General features: G+C 48.9%; 1 protein-coding gene across 1 annotated transcript; it reads right to left on the reverse strand.

The window, feature by feature from the left end:
• Positions 1-1,950: 1,950 nt before the first annotated feature.
• LOC130129580 (basic helix-loop-helix domain-containing protein USF3) lies at positions 1,951-15,772 on the reverse strand. The gene is made up of 7 exons (XM_056299168.1): positions 15,729-15,772; positions 15,580-15,611; positions 15,384-15,466; positions 15,158-15,254; positions 12,830-14,974; positions 9,990-12,718; positions 1,951-4,359 (listed from the first exon to the last, which is right to left on the reverse strand). Exons 1-7 carry the CDS (start codon positions 15,770-15,772, stop codon positions 2,542-2,544), a joined length of 6,948 nt encoding a protein of 2,315 aa, XP_056155143.1. The 3' UTR covers positions 1,951-2,541.
• Positions 15,773-17,175: the final 1,403 nt, after the last annotated feature.

Below are 17,175 nucleotides of genomic sequence, written 5' to 3' on the forward strand. Positions count from 1 at the left end.
GAAATGTGTTAAGTCTTCTTATAAACTTTATTAATCAACTTTGTATTTACAAATACATACATAGATACATACTCTAACAATTCTCATATCAAACATTGGTATGTACAAAATAGCTCTTCACAAATGAATTCTGTACAGTAAACCTGACTTAAATTACTTCATTACATTGGTGGGCGCTGTGCCGAAGCTTTTCTGAAAGGAAGCAACCGTCCCTCTGAGGCGCCAGTAATTTTAAGCTCTAAATCTAAACAATGATTTCTCCTCAGAAGATAACAAAACCGAAGCATCAAACAAAGGGGTTTTTCTGTCTTTTCTGCATTCTTCTCTCCTGAATCAAGATTTCTGAGATAGTTTAAAAAAAGAGAGACATCATATGCCAATCAAAACCTATATGCAATTGTTGCATATGTTTGAACATGTAAACCATGATAAACATCACTGGCTCATACTGACACATTGTGTCAGTTTTCAGTCACATTTCAGTCCCGTCTGGTTTCTCAAACCAGACGTTAGGTGCTTCTAACCATCATTATTGGAGATGGACACATATTAGGATGACCGACAAGTTTGTCCTAATGCGTTTCGAGGCTGCATCTACAGAACTGGACGAACTTACAGATGCTGTGACATCTTACATCAGTTTTTGTGAGGATGTGTGTGCCCATCAAAACCTTCTGTACCTTCAACAACAATGAGCCCTGATTACCCAGCAACACTCAGGCAGCTTCGTCAGGCCAGAGAGGAAGCCTACAGGAGTGGAGATAGGAACCGGTACAACCAAGGCAGAAATGCGCTCACAAAGGAGCTCAGAGTGGCAGAAAGGCTCTACGCTGAAAAGGTGAAAAACGGGTTTTCTGCCAACAACCCAGCATCAGTCTGGAGCGGTTTGAAAGACGTTACCAACTACAGGAGACCACCCCCCAACACTGCAGGGAACCATCAACTGGCTGACGATCTAAATGGGCTTTACTGCAGGTTTGAAAAGCAAACGTTCACACCCCTCACCCTGTGCAGCCACAACACACAACCAACTGCACTCCCTGCCAGCCACTCCCTCCTCCCCACCGAACCCCCCCACCCGTGCTCATGATCTGTGTTTAGGATGTACGCCAGCTCCTCCAGAGACAGAAGACCAAGAAGACCTCAGGCCCGGATGGCGTGTCACCCTCCTGTCTTAAAAGTCTGTGCTGACCAGCTGGCCCCCATTTTCACACTGATCTTCAACAGATCACTGGAGCTGTGTGAAGTCTCCTCCTGCTTCAGAGCCCCACTGTCATCCCGGTCCCCAAGAAACCGGTGGCGGCTGGTGCTAACAATTTTTTGGGGGGGGGGGCGCAATTTACCTTGGTGCAGCACACCTGACAGCTGCTATAAGGTCCACACAGTGACAAGAGTTATTATGAAGGACAATGTAGCCTATAGATTTTACCCCTGATAAAATCTGCTGATTCAGTTCTACACTGCAATAACCCAGTCTGTCTTCTGCATATCCATCACTGTCTGGCTTGGATCGGCCACCAAACAGGACAGGGACAGACTACAACGGACAGTTAAGTCTGCAGAGAAAATCACTGCCCTCCATTCAGGACTTATATACCTCCAAACTCAGGAAACGGGCAGGCAGCATCACTGCAGACCCATCACACCCTGGTCACAACCTGTTCCAACTCCTTCCCTCTGGTAGGCACTACAGAGCACTATACCTCAAAACAACCTGATATAAAAACAGTTTCTTTCCACGGGCTGTCATTCAAATGAATGCTTAACACTGTCAAATAAATCCAACCATTTTGTATATACTGTACTGAACTTTGTACGTACACTGGTATGCTGTCATGTCCATCTACCTCAGGCATGTATGTAAGTAACCTGCTAACATTTATTTCAGCATCTGATATATTCTCTGCACCATTGCACTTTATTGCCTCTTATTTCACCTGTATAAAGGCACTGGGCATGGTGGCCTAGTGGTTAGCACTGTTACCTCATAGCAAGAAGGTCCTGGGTTCGAACCCCAGGCTGTCCCAGGTCCTTTCTGTGTGGAGTTTGCATGTTCTCCCCGTGTCTACATGGGTTTTCTCCACGTGCTCCCATTTCCTCCCACCATCAAAAAGACTTGTATGTTAGGGTTAATACTCCTGCCTGTGCCCCTGACCAAGGCAATGAAAAGAACTGGGGTTGGTCCCCGGGCGCTGCAGCTGCCCACTGCTCCTATATAATAGGATGGGTTATATGCAGAGAACATATTTCATTGTAACTGTACAATGACACATTTTCATTGTAACGGTACAATGACAAAATAAAGTAGCTTTCTATAAGTCAATCCTTGTGTATATATCTGAAGATTATTGTGTTGTAGTGCTGTTATTCTATGTTAAGTACACTGAGACAGCCATGAAACCGGAGTCAAATTCCATGTAGTGCAAACCTACATGGCCAATAAACATGATTCTGATTCTGAACAAAGTCTCAAACAGAGGTGGAATCTAACTGCTGTGGGATTGACAGTCTGCTGTGGTGGTGCAACAAGAGGCCCCGTGCCTATACAGCAGAGCTGCCGTCATGGCCCAGTATGTGGCTGATATTGTGGGCAGGCCTATTGGGCTGCTTGCTAGAATCAGCAGCCGAGGTGTTGGAAAGAGACAGCAGCGGGGACATTGGCATGGCTGAGCCGTCAGTGGGCATGGCTGTGGCGATCTCGGGGAATAGAGAGGTGAGACTGAAATTGGACAGGTGGGGGGTGATGCCTGATGAGTTAGTCATGGGCATAGGGGGCATATCTGGAAGCAGGGGGAAGCTGGCCTGGCCAAAGCCCACAGGGCGGGGCGGGGATAGGATAGAGCCGAAGCGGTTGTTGAGGGGGGCAGTGCTGCCCTTGTCGGCGCTGGGGCTGGTAAACATCTGGTTGGAGAAGTACTGCAGTGGGATCTCACTGGGGAGACTGGGGTGGGCAGCAGGAGAGTAAGAGGTGTAGAAGGAGGGCAGGGTGTTCTGTGGTTCTACAGGCAGGAGGGCAGGGGTGCGGGAGGCGTTGGGCTGGCTGACCGGAGGAATGAATGTGGAGTTGGCATTGATGGGAGGAGGAGGATTCATCCCTCCTTCAGCGATGAAGGGGAAGCCAAAGTTCTGGGCTAGGTGTTGATCTGGCACCAGGTTATTGTCACCAGTAACGGGAGCACCATCTGCCATGAAGCGCACAATGCTGCCGCGTCTGGCCTCTCCTCCAGACTGGGGTCGTCCCAGCAGCACCCCTCCCCCAGAGGACAGAGGCAGGTGTCCCTCTGGCTCAAAGGGGTTGCTGGGTCTCAGGGTGCCTGATCGGGGCCGGTCACCAGGTCTCATCTTGGTGGGTTGGTTATCCTGGGCAACATGGCGAGAGCGCTGGCTGACAGCGGTGGGGGGTCTGGAGGGGGCCGAGGAGCGGCCTGGCTCGGAGCTGCTGTGTGGGGTAGGGGGATGAGAAAGGCCTGCTCGCACACCTGGGCCTCCGTGCATGTTCCCACTGGCCTGAGGAATATGACCCTTGTTGCCCTCTCCAAGCCTCATGGCTGGGGTCTTCTGGGTCTGCGGTACGCTGGGGCTGGATGCTTTGGCCTGCATGTCCCCTGCAGAGCTACCAGGCACACAGCTATACTCCATGCTGACCGGGGGACAGCACTGGACGGGCCGCTGGTGGTTGCTTTGTTCAGGCAGGTGGGGAGACAGGAGGCTCTGCATGAAGCTCTGGTGGCAGCCTTCCTGCTCCCGGGGCAGCCCACCCCCTATCTGTACTCCCTGGGAACCAGGGTGAGCGGCACTGTAGCCCCCGCGGGCTCTGCCATCTCCTGGAGGCCCAACACCCATCCTGAACCCCCCATGCTGCTGCCCCTGAGGTCCTCTCTGGGCAGGTGGCACCGATTTGGGTGCCATGTCTCCCCCACGAGACACCTGAGCCTCAAAGCTGGTAAGCTGATGCCCTCCTCCCCCGCCCATGGTCTTGAACGGGGGGCACTCGGAGACCCGCTGAACGTCAGCCGAGCCCGGATGGTCTGGTTGCAGACGGTTCTGGGGGTTGTGTCCGATGTTGGCCTTCCCTCGGGTCGTGTCCAGATAACCCCGGAGGTCGGGCTGCTCCTGCGTGGCACTGCGACCCGGCTGAAGGTGGAGGCCCATGCGCTGCTGCTGTTGATCTCCACTGGAGGAGCTCTTGCCGATAAGTGCTTCAGCAGAGTAACTGGAGACTCGGTGGCGTTCCTGGCGGGATGGGGCACAGGCCAGCTCGGAAGGCCGGGACACAGGGTTGCTGGGCTGGGAGATGAGCTGCTGCTCCAGGGTCCTGGAGTTCATCAGTCTCTGCATGCTATTATGATCCGGACCAGCCTGACATGAAAGGAGGGGGGAGGGAGAACAGAGAGAAATTAGGAGAACTACATAAAATTTAGATTTTAAGCAGTTACTACTTAAGAATGAAATATTAACCTATTTCTAAAACATTTGTCAAGATCAAAATGTATACACACACACCAAAAAATATAAACGCAACACTTTTGTTATTGCCCCCTATTTTGCACATGTTGCAATAAAAAAAAAGCCAGGATATTGTTGTCTGTGTACAATAAGATTATAAATCACTCAAATATTGGCTGACAAACTGAAAAAAAGTATTGAATATTGGCATATTTCCAAATTGTTTGTCAATATCAAAATGTTTTATCATCATCATCATTAGTGGCGGTCTTAATTAACAATTAAAATGATTTTATTAATATGGCGACGACAGTGCTTTGAGTATCGTGCAAAGTAGTCCATCCGTTTGTTAGTATGAACCATTGTGTGTAACTCGATTTTTTAAAATAACAGGCTTTATGGAGGTCGGTTCGTAAGTATGGGCGTTCATAAATTGGGCGTCCGTAACCCGGGGACTTCCTGTACGTGCAAGCTGCTCCACTACGGCAAGGTGGCGATCTGGGAGAAGGAAAAATCTTTTTACACACAGACAACAAAAATATAAACGCAGCACTTTTGTTATTGCCGTTTTTCACAGATTGCAATAAAAAAATCCTGGATTTTTTTGTATGTGTACAACAAGTTAAAATAAAATAAAAAATAAATGAATAAAATAAAAAGATACTCTAGGCAAATTTTGTTGTGCAACACCGAGTTACAGGTGCCACAATTTATGCAGGAACGTGCCCTTGGCATGCTTGCTGCAGGAATGACCACTAGAACTGTTGCCACAATAATAAATGTTCATTGCTCCACCATAAGCTGCCTCCGGTGCTGCTTCAGAGCTTTTAGCAGTTTGCCACAACCACCGAGCACGTGTGACCACCTCAGCCCAGAACTGCTACACCTGGCTAATACACCTGTGTAAACGTGTGAGACCAGCCACATTAACTGCTCATGAGATATTTGGTTTGCACAACCAAATATTTTCAGCACAAACCATCAGACATTGCCTCAGGGAAGCTCATCTGTGTGCTCAGCATCCTTACTGTGGTATTTGGGCGGCACGGTGGCCCAGTGGTTAGCACTGTTGCCTCACAGCAAGAAGGTCCTGGGTTCGAACCCTAGGGTTGTCCAACCTTGGGGGTCATCCCAGGTTGTCCTCTGTTTGAGTTTGCATGTTCTCCCCGTGTCTGCAGTGGGTTTTCTCCAGGTGCGCCGGTTTCCCCCACCACCAAAAAGACACGCATGTTAGGGTTAATACTCCTATCTGTACCCCTGACTGAGGCATGGCAAGACGAACTGGAGTTTGTCCCCGGGTGCTGCATGGCGGCTGCCCACTGCTCCTAGCTACATAGCCAGAATGGGTTAAATGCAGAGAAGAATTTCCCAAGGGATTAATAAAGTATATATATATATATATATATATATATAAAAAAAGATTAATCTGAAAGATGAGCTGCCGCTCCTTCGCGTCGAAAGGAGCCAGTTGAGGTGGTTCGGGCATCTGATTAGGATGCCTTCCTTTGGTGTTTTACCAGGCATGGCCAACTGGGAGGAGACCCCGGGGTAGACCCAGAACTCACTGGAGGGACTACATATCCAATCTGGCCTGGGAACACCTCAGGATCCTCCAGGAGGAGCTGGAGGGCGTTGCTGGGGAGAGGGATGTCTGGAGTGCCCTACTTGGCTTGCTGCCACCGCAACCCGACCCCGGAGAAGCGGATGATGACAGGTGCGGCGCTAAGGAGGGGCTTGCCGGTGCTTCAGCTCCCCCTAGTGGTGGCATAGCACCCTCACGATATCAAATAAAAAGTTACCAAACTAAATATATTTATAAGGCTGTTTATTTTTCACTTTTTATCTAATTTTTGTCCGAAAATGACCAACATTTATTTAATGACATTACAAAATGTAGGAAATGCACTTAGGTCTGACGTCACCTGTGTTTTTCCCCTCGAAATTGTCAATTTCCCGCTTGCGCTCAGTGCGGTTTGTTAGTAGTCTTTTTGCCCTTGCCAGCAAAATGGAACGTTTCGTGATCCTGATTAAGCATGCTCGTAGTTCGGAAGAACCAGTACCAGTAAGCAGTGTGGAGGATACCGACATTCCACCGCTAAATACTGAGGATATGGCAACAGACAACACCTCAGAGTCAGATGACGAGTGTGCAGCAACAAGTGCTGGTCCCACGGGGGAGCTAGCTATTGCCAGTGACAGTGCTGCTAATGCTAATACTAACTCTTCTGCTGTTAACCTTGGCAGCAGCTCAGCCTCAAGCAAGGCCTGTGGACCGGAGGATCTTAGTGAAAATCCAGTGGAAGGACCGCGACGCCCTGTGCGCAAGTACCCAGCAAAGACCTTTGGTACTCAGAAAGGGAGTTTTAATCACGTATGGTATGAGCAATATAGTTGGCTGGAATAGTCAGTGATTAAGGGTGCAACCTTCTGTTTCTCATGCACACATTTTGCCCCTGCGGGCAGTTATGGATTTCGTTCAGAGGAAGCTTTTACTGTGTTTGGGTTCCAGAATTGGCGTAAAGCACAAGCGTCTTTCAAAGCCCACAACATAAGTGCTGCACATAAGAATTCCATGGAAGCATGGTGTAAGTTTAAGCAGAGAAAGCAGGATGGTTCGAAAATGAAGAAAATGCTCGATAAGGAACATTCAAAGCTGGTTCAAGAAAACCGGGAGTATATGAAGGTGGTAGTGGAGGGCCTGCGATATACAGCGTGCTAGGAGATAGCTCAACGAGGCCAGAGAGGATGGTCAGGTGGCTAACAGAGGAAACTTTCTCCAGCTACTAGATATTATCGCTATGTTTAACAAAACAATTGCTAAAAACATCTCAGACAACCCATCAAACGCAAAATACACCCACCATGAGATACGAAACGAAATGTTTAGTATTATGGCTGACATGGTGAGGAAACAAATAAGTGATGAGATAAAGGAAGCTGGGCATTTTGCCATAATGGTCGATGAGAGCAAGGACATTAGTAAGAAAGAGCAAATCTCAGCGGTGGTCCGCTATCTGCACAATGAAACTGTGCTTGAGGAGTTTTTACACTTTATGCCTGCTGATGGATTGGATGCAGACTTTCTGCTGAAAAGTATTAAAATGACACTTAGCCAATGCAACATTGACCTAAGTAACTGCATCGGCCAATGCTACGATGGAGCCGCAGTGATGTCGGGATGCAATAACGGGGTACAAGAGAAGTTCAGGAAAGTGGTGCCACAAGCTCTATATGTTCACTGCCATGCGCACCGGTTAAATTTGGTTCTGGTTGATTGAGTGAGTAACGTGCAACCTGCAGCTATTGTACAATTTCTTTTCTGGCTCGGTGGTCCATCACATGTTCTTGAAAAAGCAGAAAGAACTGCAACCATCAGAACAGCATGTTGAGTTGAAAAAACTATCCGATACACGCTGGGCCTGTCAATACACCGCATTGCGCGACAAAAAAATAAATAAATAAAAAAATCGCTCCCAGCCATCCAGGCTACTCTCCAGGACATCATAGGCCAGACAAACACGAAAAGAAAGACAGAGGCTAGAGGGCACAAGGGCTTATAGATGAACAGTTTGTTTTAAACCTCACTTTACTTGAGGATGTATTCAGGGTGAGCAAGTTTGCCTCGGTCCAGATATAGTCACCCAACCTGGATATCTCGTCTGCAAATGATCCGGTTCAGTCAGTCATCGCAACGTTTAAAAATAAAAATAAAAATAAAAACGGTCAGCAGAGTCATGGAACAACATACAAGAGCGGGCTAAAGAGCGGTGTGTTAAGGCTGGCGTAGCACAGCAGAGACCACCACCACCAAGGAGAGAGGATCGGCAGCAATCCAGCCGTTTACGGGACTATGTGGTTGAGGCCCCGAATCCGATACACCACACACATTCATCAGATGACCTGCGCACACAGCTTTTTTATCCGGTAATTGACAGGCTGGTCAGTGAATTGAGGAGGCGCTTCTCCACAGATGCGGGTCATGTGAAACGTCGACTGGTAATGGACTGGTGTTTTTTTCCCCCATGGCAATGGGTTGAATATTGTGTTGTATATTGTGAATGATTTTAACTGTGTGTTAACTATTATCATATGGATAGACATTTAGTTGTTTTGGTATCATACGGAATTGATGGTTATAACCAGTTGCTTAATAATTATGTGGATACTGTGTTTGAGTTCTCTGCAGTTTTATGTTTTGACATAAAGGCCTCTGGCATTAGGTCTGTGCTTCGCATCATGCGTGTCGTGTTGCGATTATGCTACAAATCTGGCCGTTTATCTAAATCTGTGTGGAACACCAAATTTGGCTTTTGTATTGAGTGAATGTCAGCCATTGGCATTATAGCAATTACAGTTCTGTGATACTTGCAAACTAATATTAAATTAACATGCCCACACCTGTTTTTGTGTTTTGTACCTATGCACTAGGCTAGCCTATATCTCAGTGCTCCCCCAGTCGATGATCAAGCACCTCCGTAGCACCGGCAATCAAAGTTCTCTGGGACCGCCACTGGATGATGATGAATGAATGAATGAATGACCTGACTGCAGTTTGCCATTGTAACCGACATGCCCGAGCAAGAGTTCATTTTCCATGGACACTGGCACACTGGAGAAAAGTCCTCTTCCCAGATGAATCCCGGTTTTAGCTGTACCGGGGAGCTGGCAGACGGTGTGGATGGTGTTGTGTGGGTGAGCAATTTGCTGATGTCAACGTTGTATACAGAGTGACCCATGGTGGTGGTGGGCTTATGGTATGGGCGGGCATATCCTATGGACAACGAATACAAGTGCATTTTATCAATGCCAATTTGAATGCACAGAGATACTGTGATGAGATCCTGAGGCCCGTTGTCCTGCCATTCATCTGCCACCATAACCTCATGTTTCAGCAAGACAACACATGGCCCCATGTTGCCAGGATCTCTACAGTTTTTGGCAGCTCAAAATGTCATACATGTCACCCATTGAGCATCTTTGGGATGCGCTGGAAGAGTGCATACGAGAGGATACTGCAGTTCCCACCATGATCCGAGAACTTGGCAGAGCTATGGGACAACATTCCACAGGTCGAAATCGACACTGATCAGTTGTATGTGAAGGAGGTATGCTGCGTTGCGCTGCACCATGCAAAGGTTGTCACACCAGATATTAACGTGATTTCTGTTACGTGACCATACCTTGTTTTTAGGATATTTGTTGCCTATAGAGCCATATCTGTATCTCGAAAGCTACTGAAACCAATAGATAATTGTCTAATGCATCGATTAAAGTGGACTGATTTTCACTTATTAAATTGTAATCAATAAAATCTTTGAAGTGTTTGAGTGCTACGTTTACATTTTTTGAGTGTGTGCATGCGTATATATGTATATATAGTCTTTAAAGGGTTAGAGCTCATTTTGCTCCTATAGCCAAAAAAAAAGAAAGAAATTTTCTTTCAAAATCATCACACTGAATTGTCACACACTGCCAAGTGCCTAATTTCATCCAACTCAGTCAAATGTACTCTCATGTAATCAGTTCTATGACACTGGACAAACCTTGAGGTGCTCTTGCTGGGCCAGGTGGCCGCCATGGTGTGCCCTGGGCCCAGCTGTCTGGGCCTCGCAGCTCTTCTCCTGGTGTCGAGCCCCAAAGTGCTGTTGCTGCTGTTGCTGCTGCTGCTGGATCTGCTGCTGGAGGTGCTGCTGGTGTCTGGAGTGGGAGTTCTGCTGCTGTAACTGTTGTTGCTGCTGCTGTTGTTGTTGCTGTTGTTGATGTTGTGCCTGGGGCTGAGGTTGGTGCTGTTGGGGTGGTGGTTGGTGCTGTTGGGAATGAGGCTGTTGGTGCTGGGGCTGTGGTTGTGGGTGTTGCTGGGATTGCTGCGGTGTGTGCTGTTGGTGTTGCGTCTGTTGTTGATGTGGGTGAGGCTGAACTCCAGACTTTTCCAGGTGATGTTTCTGTTGCAAGCCTGCAGGAGAGCCAGTCTGGGTGCCTCGCACCAGTCCCCGCTTCTTCTGGCCGTGTTGCTGCTCCTGCTGCTGCAGTGGCCTCTGGTGGAGGGAGTGGAGCTGTGTCGGGTCAGGCTGTGTGAGGTGATGTTGCAGCTGGTACAGGTGGTGCCTCTGCTGCTCCTGCTGCTGCTGCTGTTGTTTCATGTAATGGTTACCCCCCAGATGTTGACCAGGCTGAGGCGTAGGATGCTGTGAGTGCCCATGGGGCAGGTGTAGGACCCCTGGCTGGTTCTGTTCAGGGGGTCCTTGTGGTGGGCAGTGGTTATCAGTGGGCCGGAGGACAGTGCTCATGAAAGAGTTTGTGGAGAAATGGCTTCCAGCACCTTCTGGGTTAATCCTGGTCATGACAGCAGAAGAGTTGGGGGGTAACTGGCCCACCATCATTTGGCTATGGTCTGGGCCTTTCACCTCCATTCTGCTGACACTGGCTGCTGTTGGAGTACAAGGCTTGGGCCTTTTCCCAGTGGGCAGCATCACCTCCTCCTGAGCTTGGCGCTTGGAAACATTCTTAACGTGCCTCTCACTCACACCAACCCCAGGTTGAGCCCTCATCAGGGCACTCTTTAAGGGGGTGTACTCATTCAGCTGGGCTGAGCCAGAGCAAGGCGGGAGAGCATTGTTTGATGGTTGGGATATATGGGTGGTTGTCCCCACTGGGGATGGGACTGAGCCCTGTTGGCTAGCCAGGTTAGGGGAGCCAGGGTAGGGCTGCTGACTGGAGCTGGGCCTGATCAGGTTGTTGACACTGAGGCTAGCCACAGTGGCACCCTGGGATTGGCTCTGAGACTGGACCTGTGGGTGAGACTGGGAGTAAGAGATGTTCTGTGGATGCCTGGTTGCTGTAGGCCCACTGACAGCCCCATCTCTGACTTGTGCTCTGACCAACACCTGGGTGGGGGGTTTACTCACTGCCACATCCATAGGCTTACTCACCTTTGCCTGTTGTCCAGCTGAGTTTCGCTCCTGGTTGGTGGAGGTGGGTGGTGTCTTTGGGGGCTCCCATATAGCTGTGGTTGGGTTGGCAGAAGTGGAATTGTCTCCAGAGCAGCCTCCGCCCCTTCTCCCAGGGCTGTCCTGCTCTAGCATGGCCAGAGCCAGGATCTCTGCCTGCTCAGAGGTGAATGTAAATGTTCCAAATGAGCCAGACGAAGCACTGATATTGTGGCCCTGGGGCAGCATTGAGGCCACAGAGAAGCCCCTTCCTCCTCCAGCACCTGCAGACAAGGAAGAGTCTGTCTGTTGACCAGATGTCATTGGATTCTCCATGATGTCATGATCTAAACTGGTGTACACCTGATGAGGTACAGTGTAGTCTTTCCTGGAGGGTGTGTCAGCTGTAGCAGCAGCGGCCACACCCTCTTTCTCTGTTGCTGCTGTGTGCTGTCCATCCTTCCGAGTATCCCTGCCCTTCCCGGGACCCTGGAGCAGTTTGCCCTCAGCAGTGTGGGAGGGAGAAGATGTAGCCAAGCTCAGCTCTGGCTGCTGAGTCAGAGTTCTACCACCCACAACCCTTTTTCTATACTCTGAAGCGTCTGAGGCTGGAATAGAAACTGCTTTAAGGGATGGAGCAGCCAGTGAGAGAGGAATGGTATTGGACACAGTGGGAGATACAGTGGATTGAGGCTCAGGCTTAGCATAGGATCCAACATCTGTGGTTTTGGATGCTTTCGGAGGGCACACTGAAGGGTTTTGAGAAGCCTGGAATGAGACCACAGCCGTGCTCTGAGCAGCTGTAGCAGTGCAAATTGGAAGGCTACTAGTGATGGTAGTCACATTGGTCAGGGTACACTGATTCTCAGTGGCAAATACGCTAGTGACCAGAGATTGGTTGTGTCTTGAACTGGCAGTGGTGGCTGCTGATCTAGTTTGTGCTGTGCTAGCTGCAGTAGCGATGACAGGCTGTGTACTCTGCACAACAGAGAGTTTGTTTACAGGGGAGCTTATGCCAACCACTACAGCTGGTTTACTCTCCATGGCTACAGCTGAGGTTACTGTGGGCTGGGGCTGGACTGTTGTGACGTTGAAAGTTGTGACTGTTGTGGCCATAGCGCTGCTGTTAGCCTGACTGACAATAACTTCACTCTGTGTTGTGCTGGTGCTAGCAGTGGATACACCCTGGGAGATAGTCATAGTGCTGCTGGCAGGGGTTATGCTGTGTGGCAAGGTTTGACTGGGTTCAGTTGGGTCACTAGAAGAGCTACAGGTGGACTTTGTTTTCACTGTGTTCTGCGTTGAGGGGCTACTATTTCCTGCGTCTCTGATCTTTGTAGAGGAGACTCCGCTACAGCTTGTGGATGACCTAGCTGTGACACTGACTGTGGGAGGGTCTGGGACCTTTGCACTCGATGATGGTACAGCTTGCGCCACTGTCACTTGAATAGCCTGACCTTCTCCTGCAGCAGCTGCAGCCTTTGCTGTGATGGTGACAGTGTTTTGTGCCCAGTGGAGCTCTATCTTCTTGATTGGTTTAGTCTTCTTGGCTGCGGTTCTTTTAGTACGAGGCCCCCTCCTTGAGGTTTTAAAGACATTACCTGCCGGTCCCGGTGTCACTGGGTTTAAGCAGGGTGTCTGTTTTAGCTGTCTGACAGGAGTGAGTGTTGCTCTGGTGACACTAACCGAAGGTGGCGGCTGTTGGGGCTGGACCACTGATGGTGGAGCAGCTGGGAGCTGAACGCTGTTTTGGTTTGAGATGGAGAGAGGGAGGCCCTGAGAGATGCTCTGGTTGAGGGTGCTAAGGGCCCCTAGACTGTTGAGGGCCACATTGGTGGTTGGTTCCTCTGTGGTGGTGGGCTGCACCAGCTGCAGTGTGCTCTGGCCACCCTGGGAGCCCCCTTTGTCTGAGGTCTTCATGGGGTGCAGGGCAAAAACCTGCCCATTAACAGTGAAGGTTTGTGGGGATGGAGGAATAGATGGGGTAGAAGAAACCTGGGTAACCTGTGAAGGCTGGGTCACCTGTGGTTGAATAGGACGTGGTAAAATGTGCACCAGCTGTTTTCCCCCAACAGTCTGTAAGCAAGTGGTAGATGTCGCACAGCTGGTTGTGGCAATCTGGGTGGGCACAGCTGGCACTGCAGTGGGAACAGCAGCAGGCACCATGCCAACCTGAGGAGTCTGAGGTGCAGGTGCTGTCTGATTGGGGGCTTGAATAATAACAATATGCTGGCAAGGCGTTTGATTGGTTAGCTCTTCTCTTACAATAGACTGGGCTGGGCAGGTATTGGCATGTTGCAGGATAACCACACTTGGATTTTTAGTGTTCTGTGGAGCCGTTACTCCAGACACTGTTGCCCCCGTCGGGTTAACCTGCAGTAACTGCATGGTCTGGAGCAGAGGTAGCACAGTGGCCTGGGGCTGGGGCTGAGGAATAATGCTTGACTGAGGATGGGGAATCACTGATGCTGGTTGCAGTACAGCAGGCTGAGGCTGTGACACTACAATGGGCTGGGGCACTATGGTTGATTGAGGAAGAACAGCACATTGGGGTTGCGGGGCAAGGACAGGCTGGGGCTGTGCCTGGGTCAGGATGGCCGGCCGTAGCTGGGCAGGCCTTTGAATTGGCTGTGCTTGGATATGAGCCATGATGGGTGCCTGCTGTACAGGTGCCTGAGGCCGCATCTGGATTTGAATGGGCTGAACAGATTGTTTGTTTCCCGGGGGGCACACAGTCAACTGCTGGACAGCCTGGCTTGCATTGCCAACCTCTGCAGTGGACAGACTCTGGCAGACTGGCTGCACAGTGTTACCTGCGAGTTGCAAAGTGGTCCAAGTAGTTTGTGTACTGCCTGCTGCCCCAGCCCTAAGAAGGGCAGAGCAGTTGGCAACAGTAGTGTGGCTCACAGTCCTGATGGCAGAGTCTTGTGTTACCAAGGAGCTAACCTCTGAGACTACAGCTTTAGATGTAGTTACAGTGTGATGGAGGGCAGTGAGACTTGAGACAGGCTGAGCAGGGCTTTGAGAGGGGAGCTGTGAGGCTAAGCTGCCAGCTACAGTCAAGCTTTGGGCTGGAGTGGCAGGCTGGGGCTGTTGGTGTAGGGTGGTGGTAATAGCTGGGATCTGAAGCGTTATATAGGATACAGACGGTGGCAGTGTGGACGGTGTGGCTGCCGTGTCAACCACGCACTGCTCTACCACTCTCAGGCCTGGCATAGACTCTGTGGGGGACACTGCAGCACTGGGAATCAGTGAGGGGGCAGAGGAGGAGGCATTAACCTGCAGGAAGGCTCCGTTTACCCTCATGCCAGCACCGACCTCAGGGGATGGATTAACAATAACAGCTTCAGGAGGCTGTTTCCCCACGTTAGTCTCTTTTCCCGCAGGGCAGATAACATTCCCATTGGAATAGACGATGATTCCCTTTGGGAGTTGATGACAGGGCGTCACCTTGGCCACCTTGGCACAGCGCTGTTTGCCCTTCCAGTGGATGGTGGGGTCTTCCAGGAAGTTGATGTCATGGGCTTTAAGGAGGTCAATGTAGTGGGCACTCTCCTTCCTTAGCTCTTCCAGCTGACGTCGGAGTCGACGGATCTCCTCCGCTACAGAGACAAAAATCAGTGACCGTCAGTGGCGTAAATAGACATTCAAAATAAACACAGAACATATAAGCACAGGGCATCAACTGTGTATTTCTGTTGGGGTAACATGGAGCATAGAACCCATGAGAAGGGTAAAAATAAATAAATAAATATTTAAAAAATAGTAAACTGTTTTTACTTCACCTTGCACTTTATCCCCTCCTTCGAGAAGCATCGTATCATTCTGTTTCTTCAGGTCGGTGATATAACGAAAAGCCTGGTCTAAGATCATGTTCTTGCTCTGAAAGAGGAGGGCAATAAATTATACTCGTACTGAGGATGTCATGACAGCTAATTTGGACACTTTACCGGTAGATACAATGTTTTGTGTCGGTAACAGCGAGAAAGACTGTGAGAGGATTTGTCTAACCTGTTTCAGAGCCTGGGAGCATGGCAGAAGGTTACCAATGCGATTAATCCCAGCATTGATCTTCTCTTTTCTGTGTCTCTCAACTAAATAAAACCACAGATGAAACCGTTATACGTCACCAAAATGGCTGCAAAAGTAAATCAATGTTCATTAAACTGCAGGCTTTGCACGGGTGAAGGATTCCAGCCCATCTTACCTGCATTGTGGGATTCTTTATTTTTCTTCTTTCTGTAAAAGAAATTAAAAACATATGGTGACAATTTTCAACTACCAACTACCACAACCATTACAATGACTCACACCAACCAGCGGGGTTGGTTTTTCTTATATCGGGTACATTCTTACTTAGGCTTGCGACCAGGGCTCTGAGTTTCTGTCATCTCCGGCATCCTGTCCTTAACAGTTGCCTAGTCCAAAGCAGCGGTCACCACATTCACCAGCGGGACCTCAAATCCCTTTCCTGGCTGATCTGCCATCAAAACACAAAAATGAAACCGTATTCAGGGAATCCACACGATGATAACGACCATAAAGTCAAACGTCAAAGAAAACCGTCTGCAATCCGAGTGTAACAAATCAGTTATTTAGTTGTAGTACAGTTTAATAGTGCAATTCAATGGTAAGAGGCAGAGAAATAGCCTTGCTCGGCTACGATGAGCTTTAAACTACTAGTTAGCTGCTAACAAAACGTAGACATTAACCGAGCTAGACAGCTACACTCATTGACCAAATATTGCTTGAATCCCAATTTATAACAATAGCGTTGACCTGTCGCACAGACAGTTACAAATTCAGACGACAGAAATCTAAAATAAGACATCACCCCATTGGTTAACTAGTGGCTAGCTTCGATTCGGCACCCAGGGCACTTTCACGGCTAGCTATCTCTTTTCAGTTAGCTTGCTAGCAGCTAGTTAGCTTAGCTACCGCTACCGATAACATTATCAATTCGACGCGACAGCTGACGGCTTTTTTCCCCTCCGGTGACGCGAAGCTGGCGACGAACGCAACTTTCTACCGACCTGCAGCCTGACCATTTTAGGGACAACGTCTCGGCCAAAACTTCGGGGTCGGAAGCTAGCTGGCAGCGCACTCCGCTCAAACTCATCTCAAAACAATCCCTTCGCAACCTAATGGGGGAGCAGAAAATGGGCGGTGTTTAAGACGACAACCAATCGTCTTTCAGACGGTGAGACGGACGAGCCAATCAAAATAACGACAGAGGCCGTAGAGCCTCTGCCCAGGATGCGCCTCTGTTTCCTTTATGGAATTTGACGTCTCGTTTCATTGCACCAACTCACAGACCGCCCGACAAAACATTGTAAACCTGTTTATATTACTGGATAGGGTTGTTTTTTTTTGTAAATAAATTTTCATAAAATGAAATTTATAAAGTCTTTAGGATACATTGCAGATGTAAATTGTTGGTGACATCTGCACAGGGTTTTTTTTTCCAAATATATTTCATGTGGGGTCAAGCACATGTGAGCCAAAGTTCTACTTTTGCTTGCAAATCTACAGTTAAAAGTTTTTTTTATGGAACGCACGAAGATATTAAGTATCTAAATTTATTAGGCCTATCTAGTGATGTAAAACCAGAGGGGTAGTAATCAATGATCCCGCCAGCGATCATTATAAAGCAAACAACGCTGACTGCAAAACAAATAGCAAGTAACCTTCGGTTTTAATATTTGCTAGGGATTTCTTTAATCCGTGTAAGTTTTTTTTTGAGTAACAAAGCTTTATTGCACAAATGAAAAGGGTGAGAAAACCCTCCACATCCAAGCATGCC

The sequence above is a fragment of the Lampris incognitus genome, chromosome 19 (genome assembly GCF_029633865.1).
Source record: "Lampris incognitus isolate fLamInc1 chromosome 19, fLamInc1.hap2, whole genome shotgun sequence".
Classification (NCBI taxonomy): domain Eukaryota; kingdom Metazoa; phylum Chordata; class Actinopteri; order Lampriformes; family Lampridae; genus Lampris; species Lampris incognitus.

Bases quoted from the DNA above. Each gene is read 5' to 3' on its own strand.
- LOC130129580 (XM_056299168.1), bottom strand. From the start codon at position 15,772: ATGCCGGAGATGACAGAAACTCAGAGCCCTGGTCGCAAGCCTAA. The intron at 15,612-15,728 runs GTAAGAATGTAC...TTTCTTTTACAG, and splicing joins AGCCCTGGTCGCAAGCCTAA to AAAGAAGAAAAATAAAGAAT. The intron at 4,360-9,989 runs GTTTGTCCAGTG...CTTTCATGTCAG, and splicing joins CCCAGCAAGAGCACCTCAAG to GCTGGTCCGGATCATAATAG.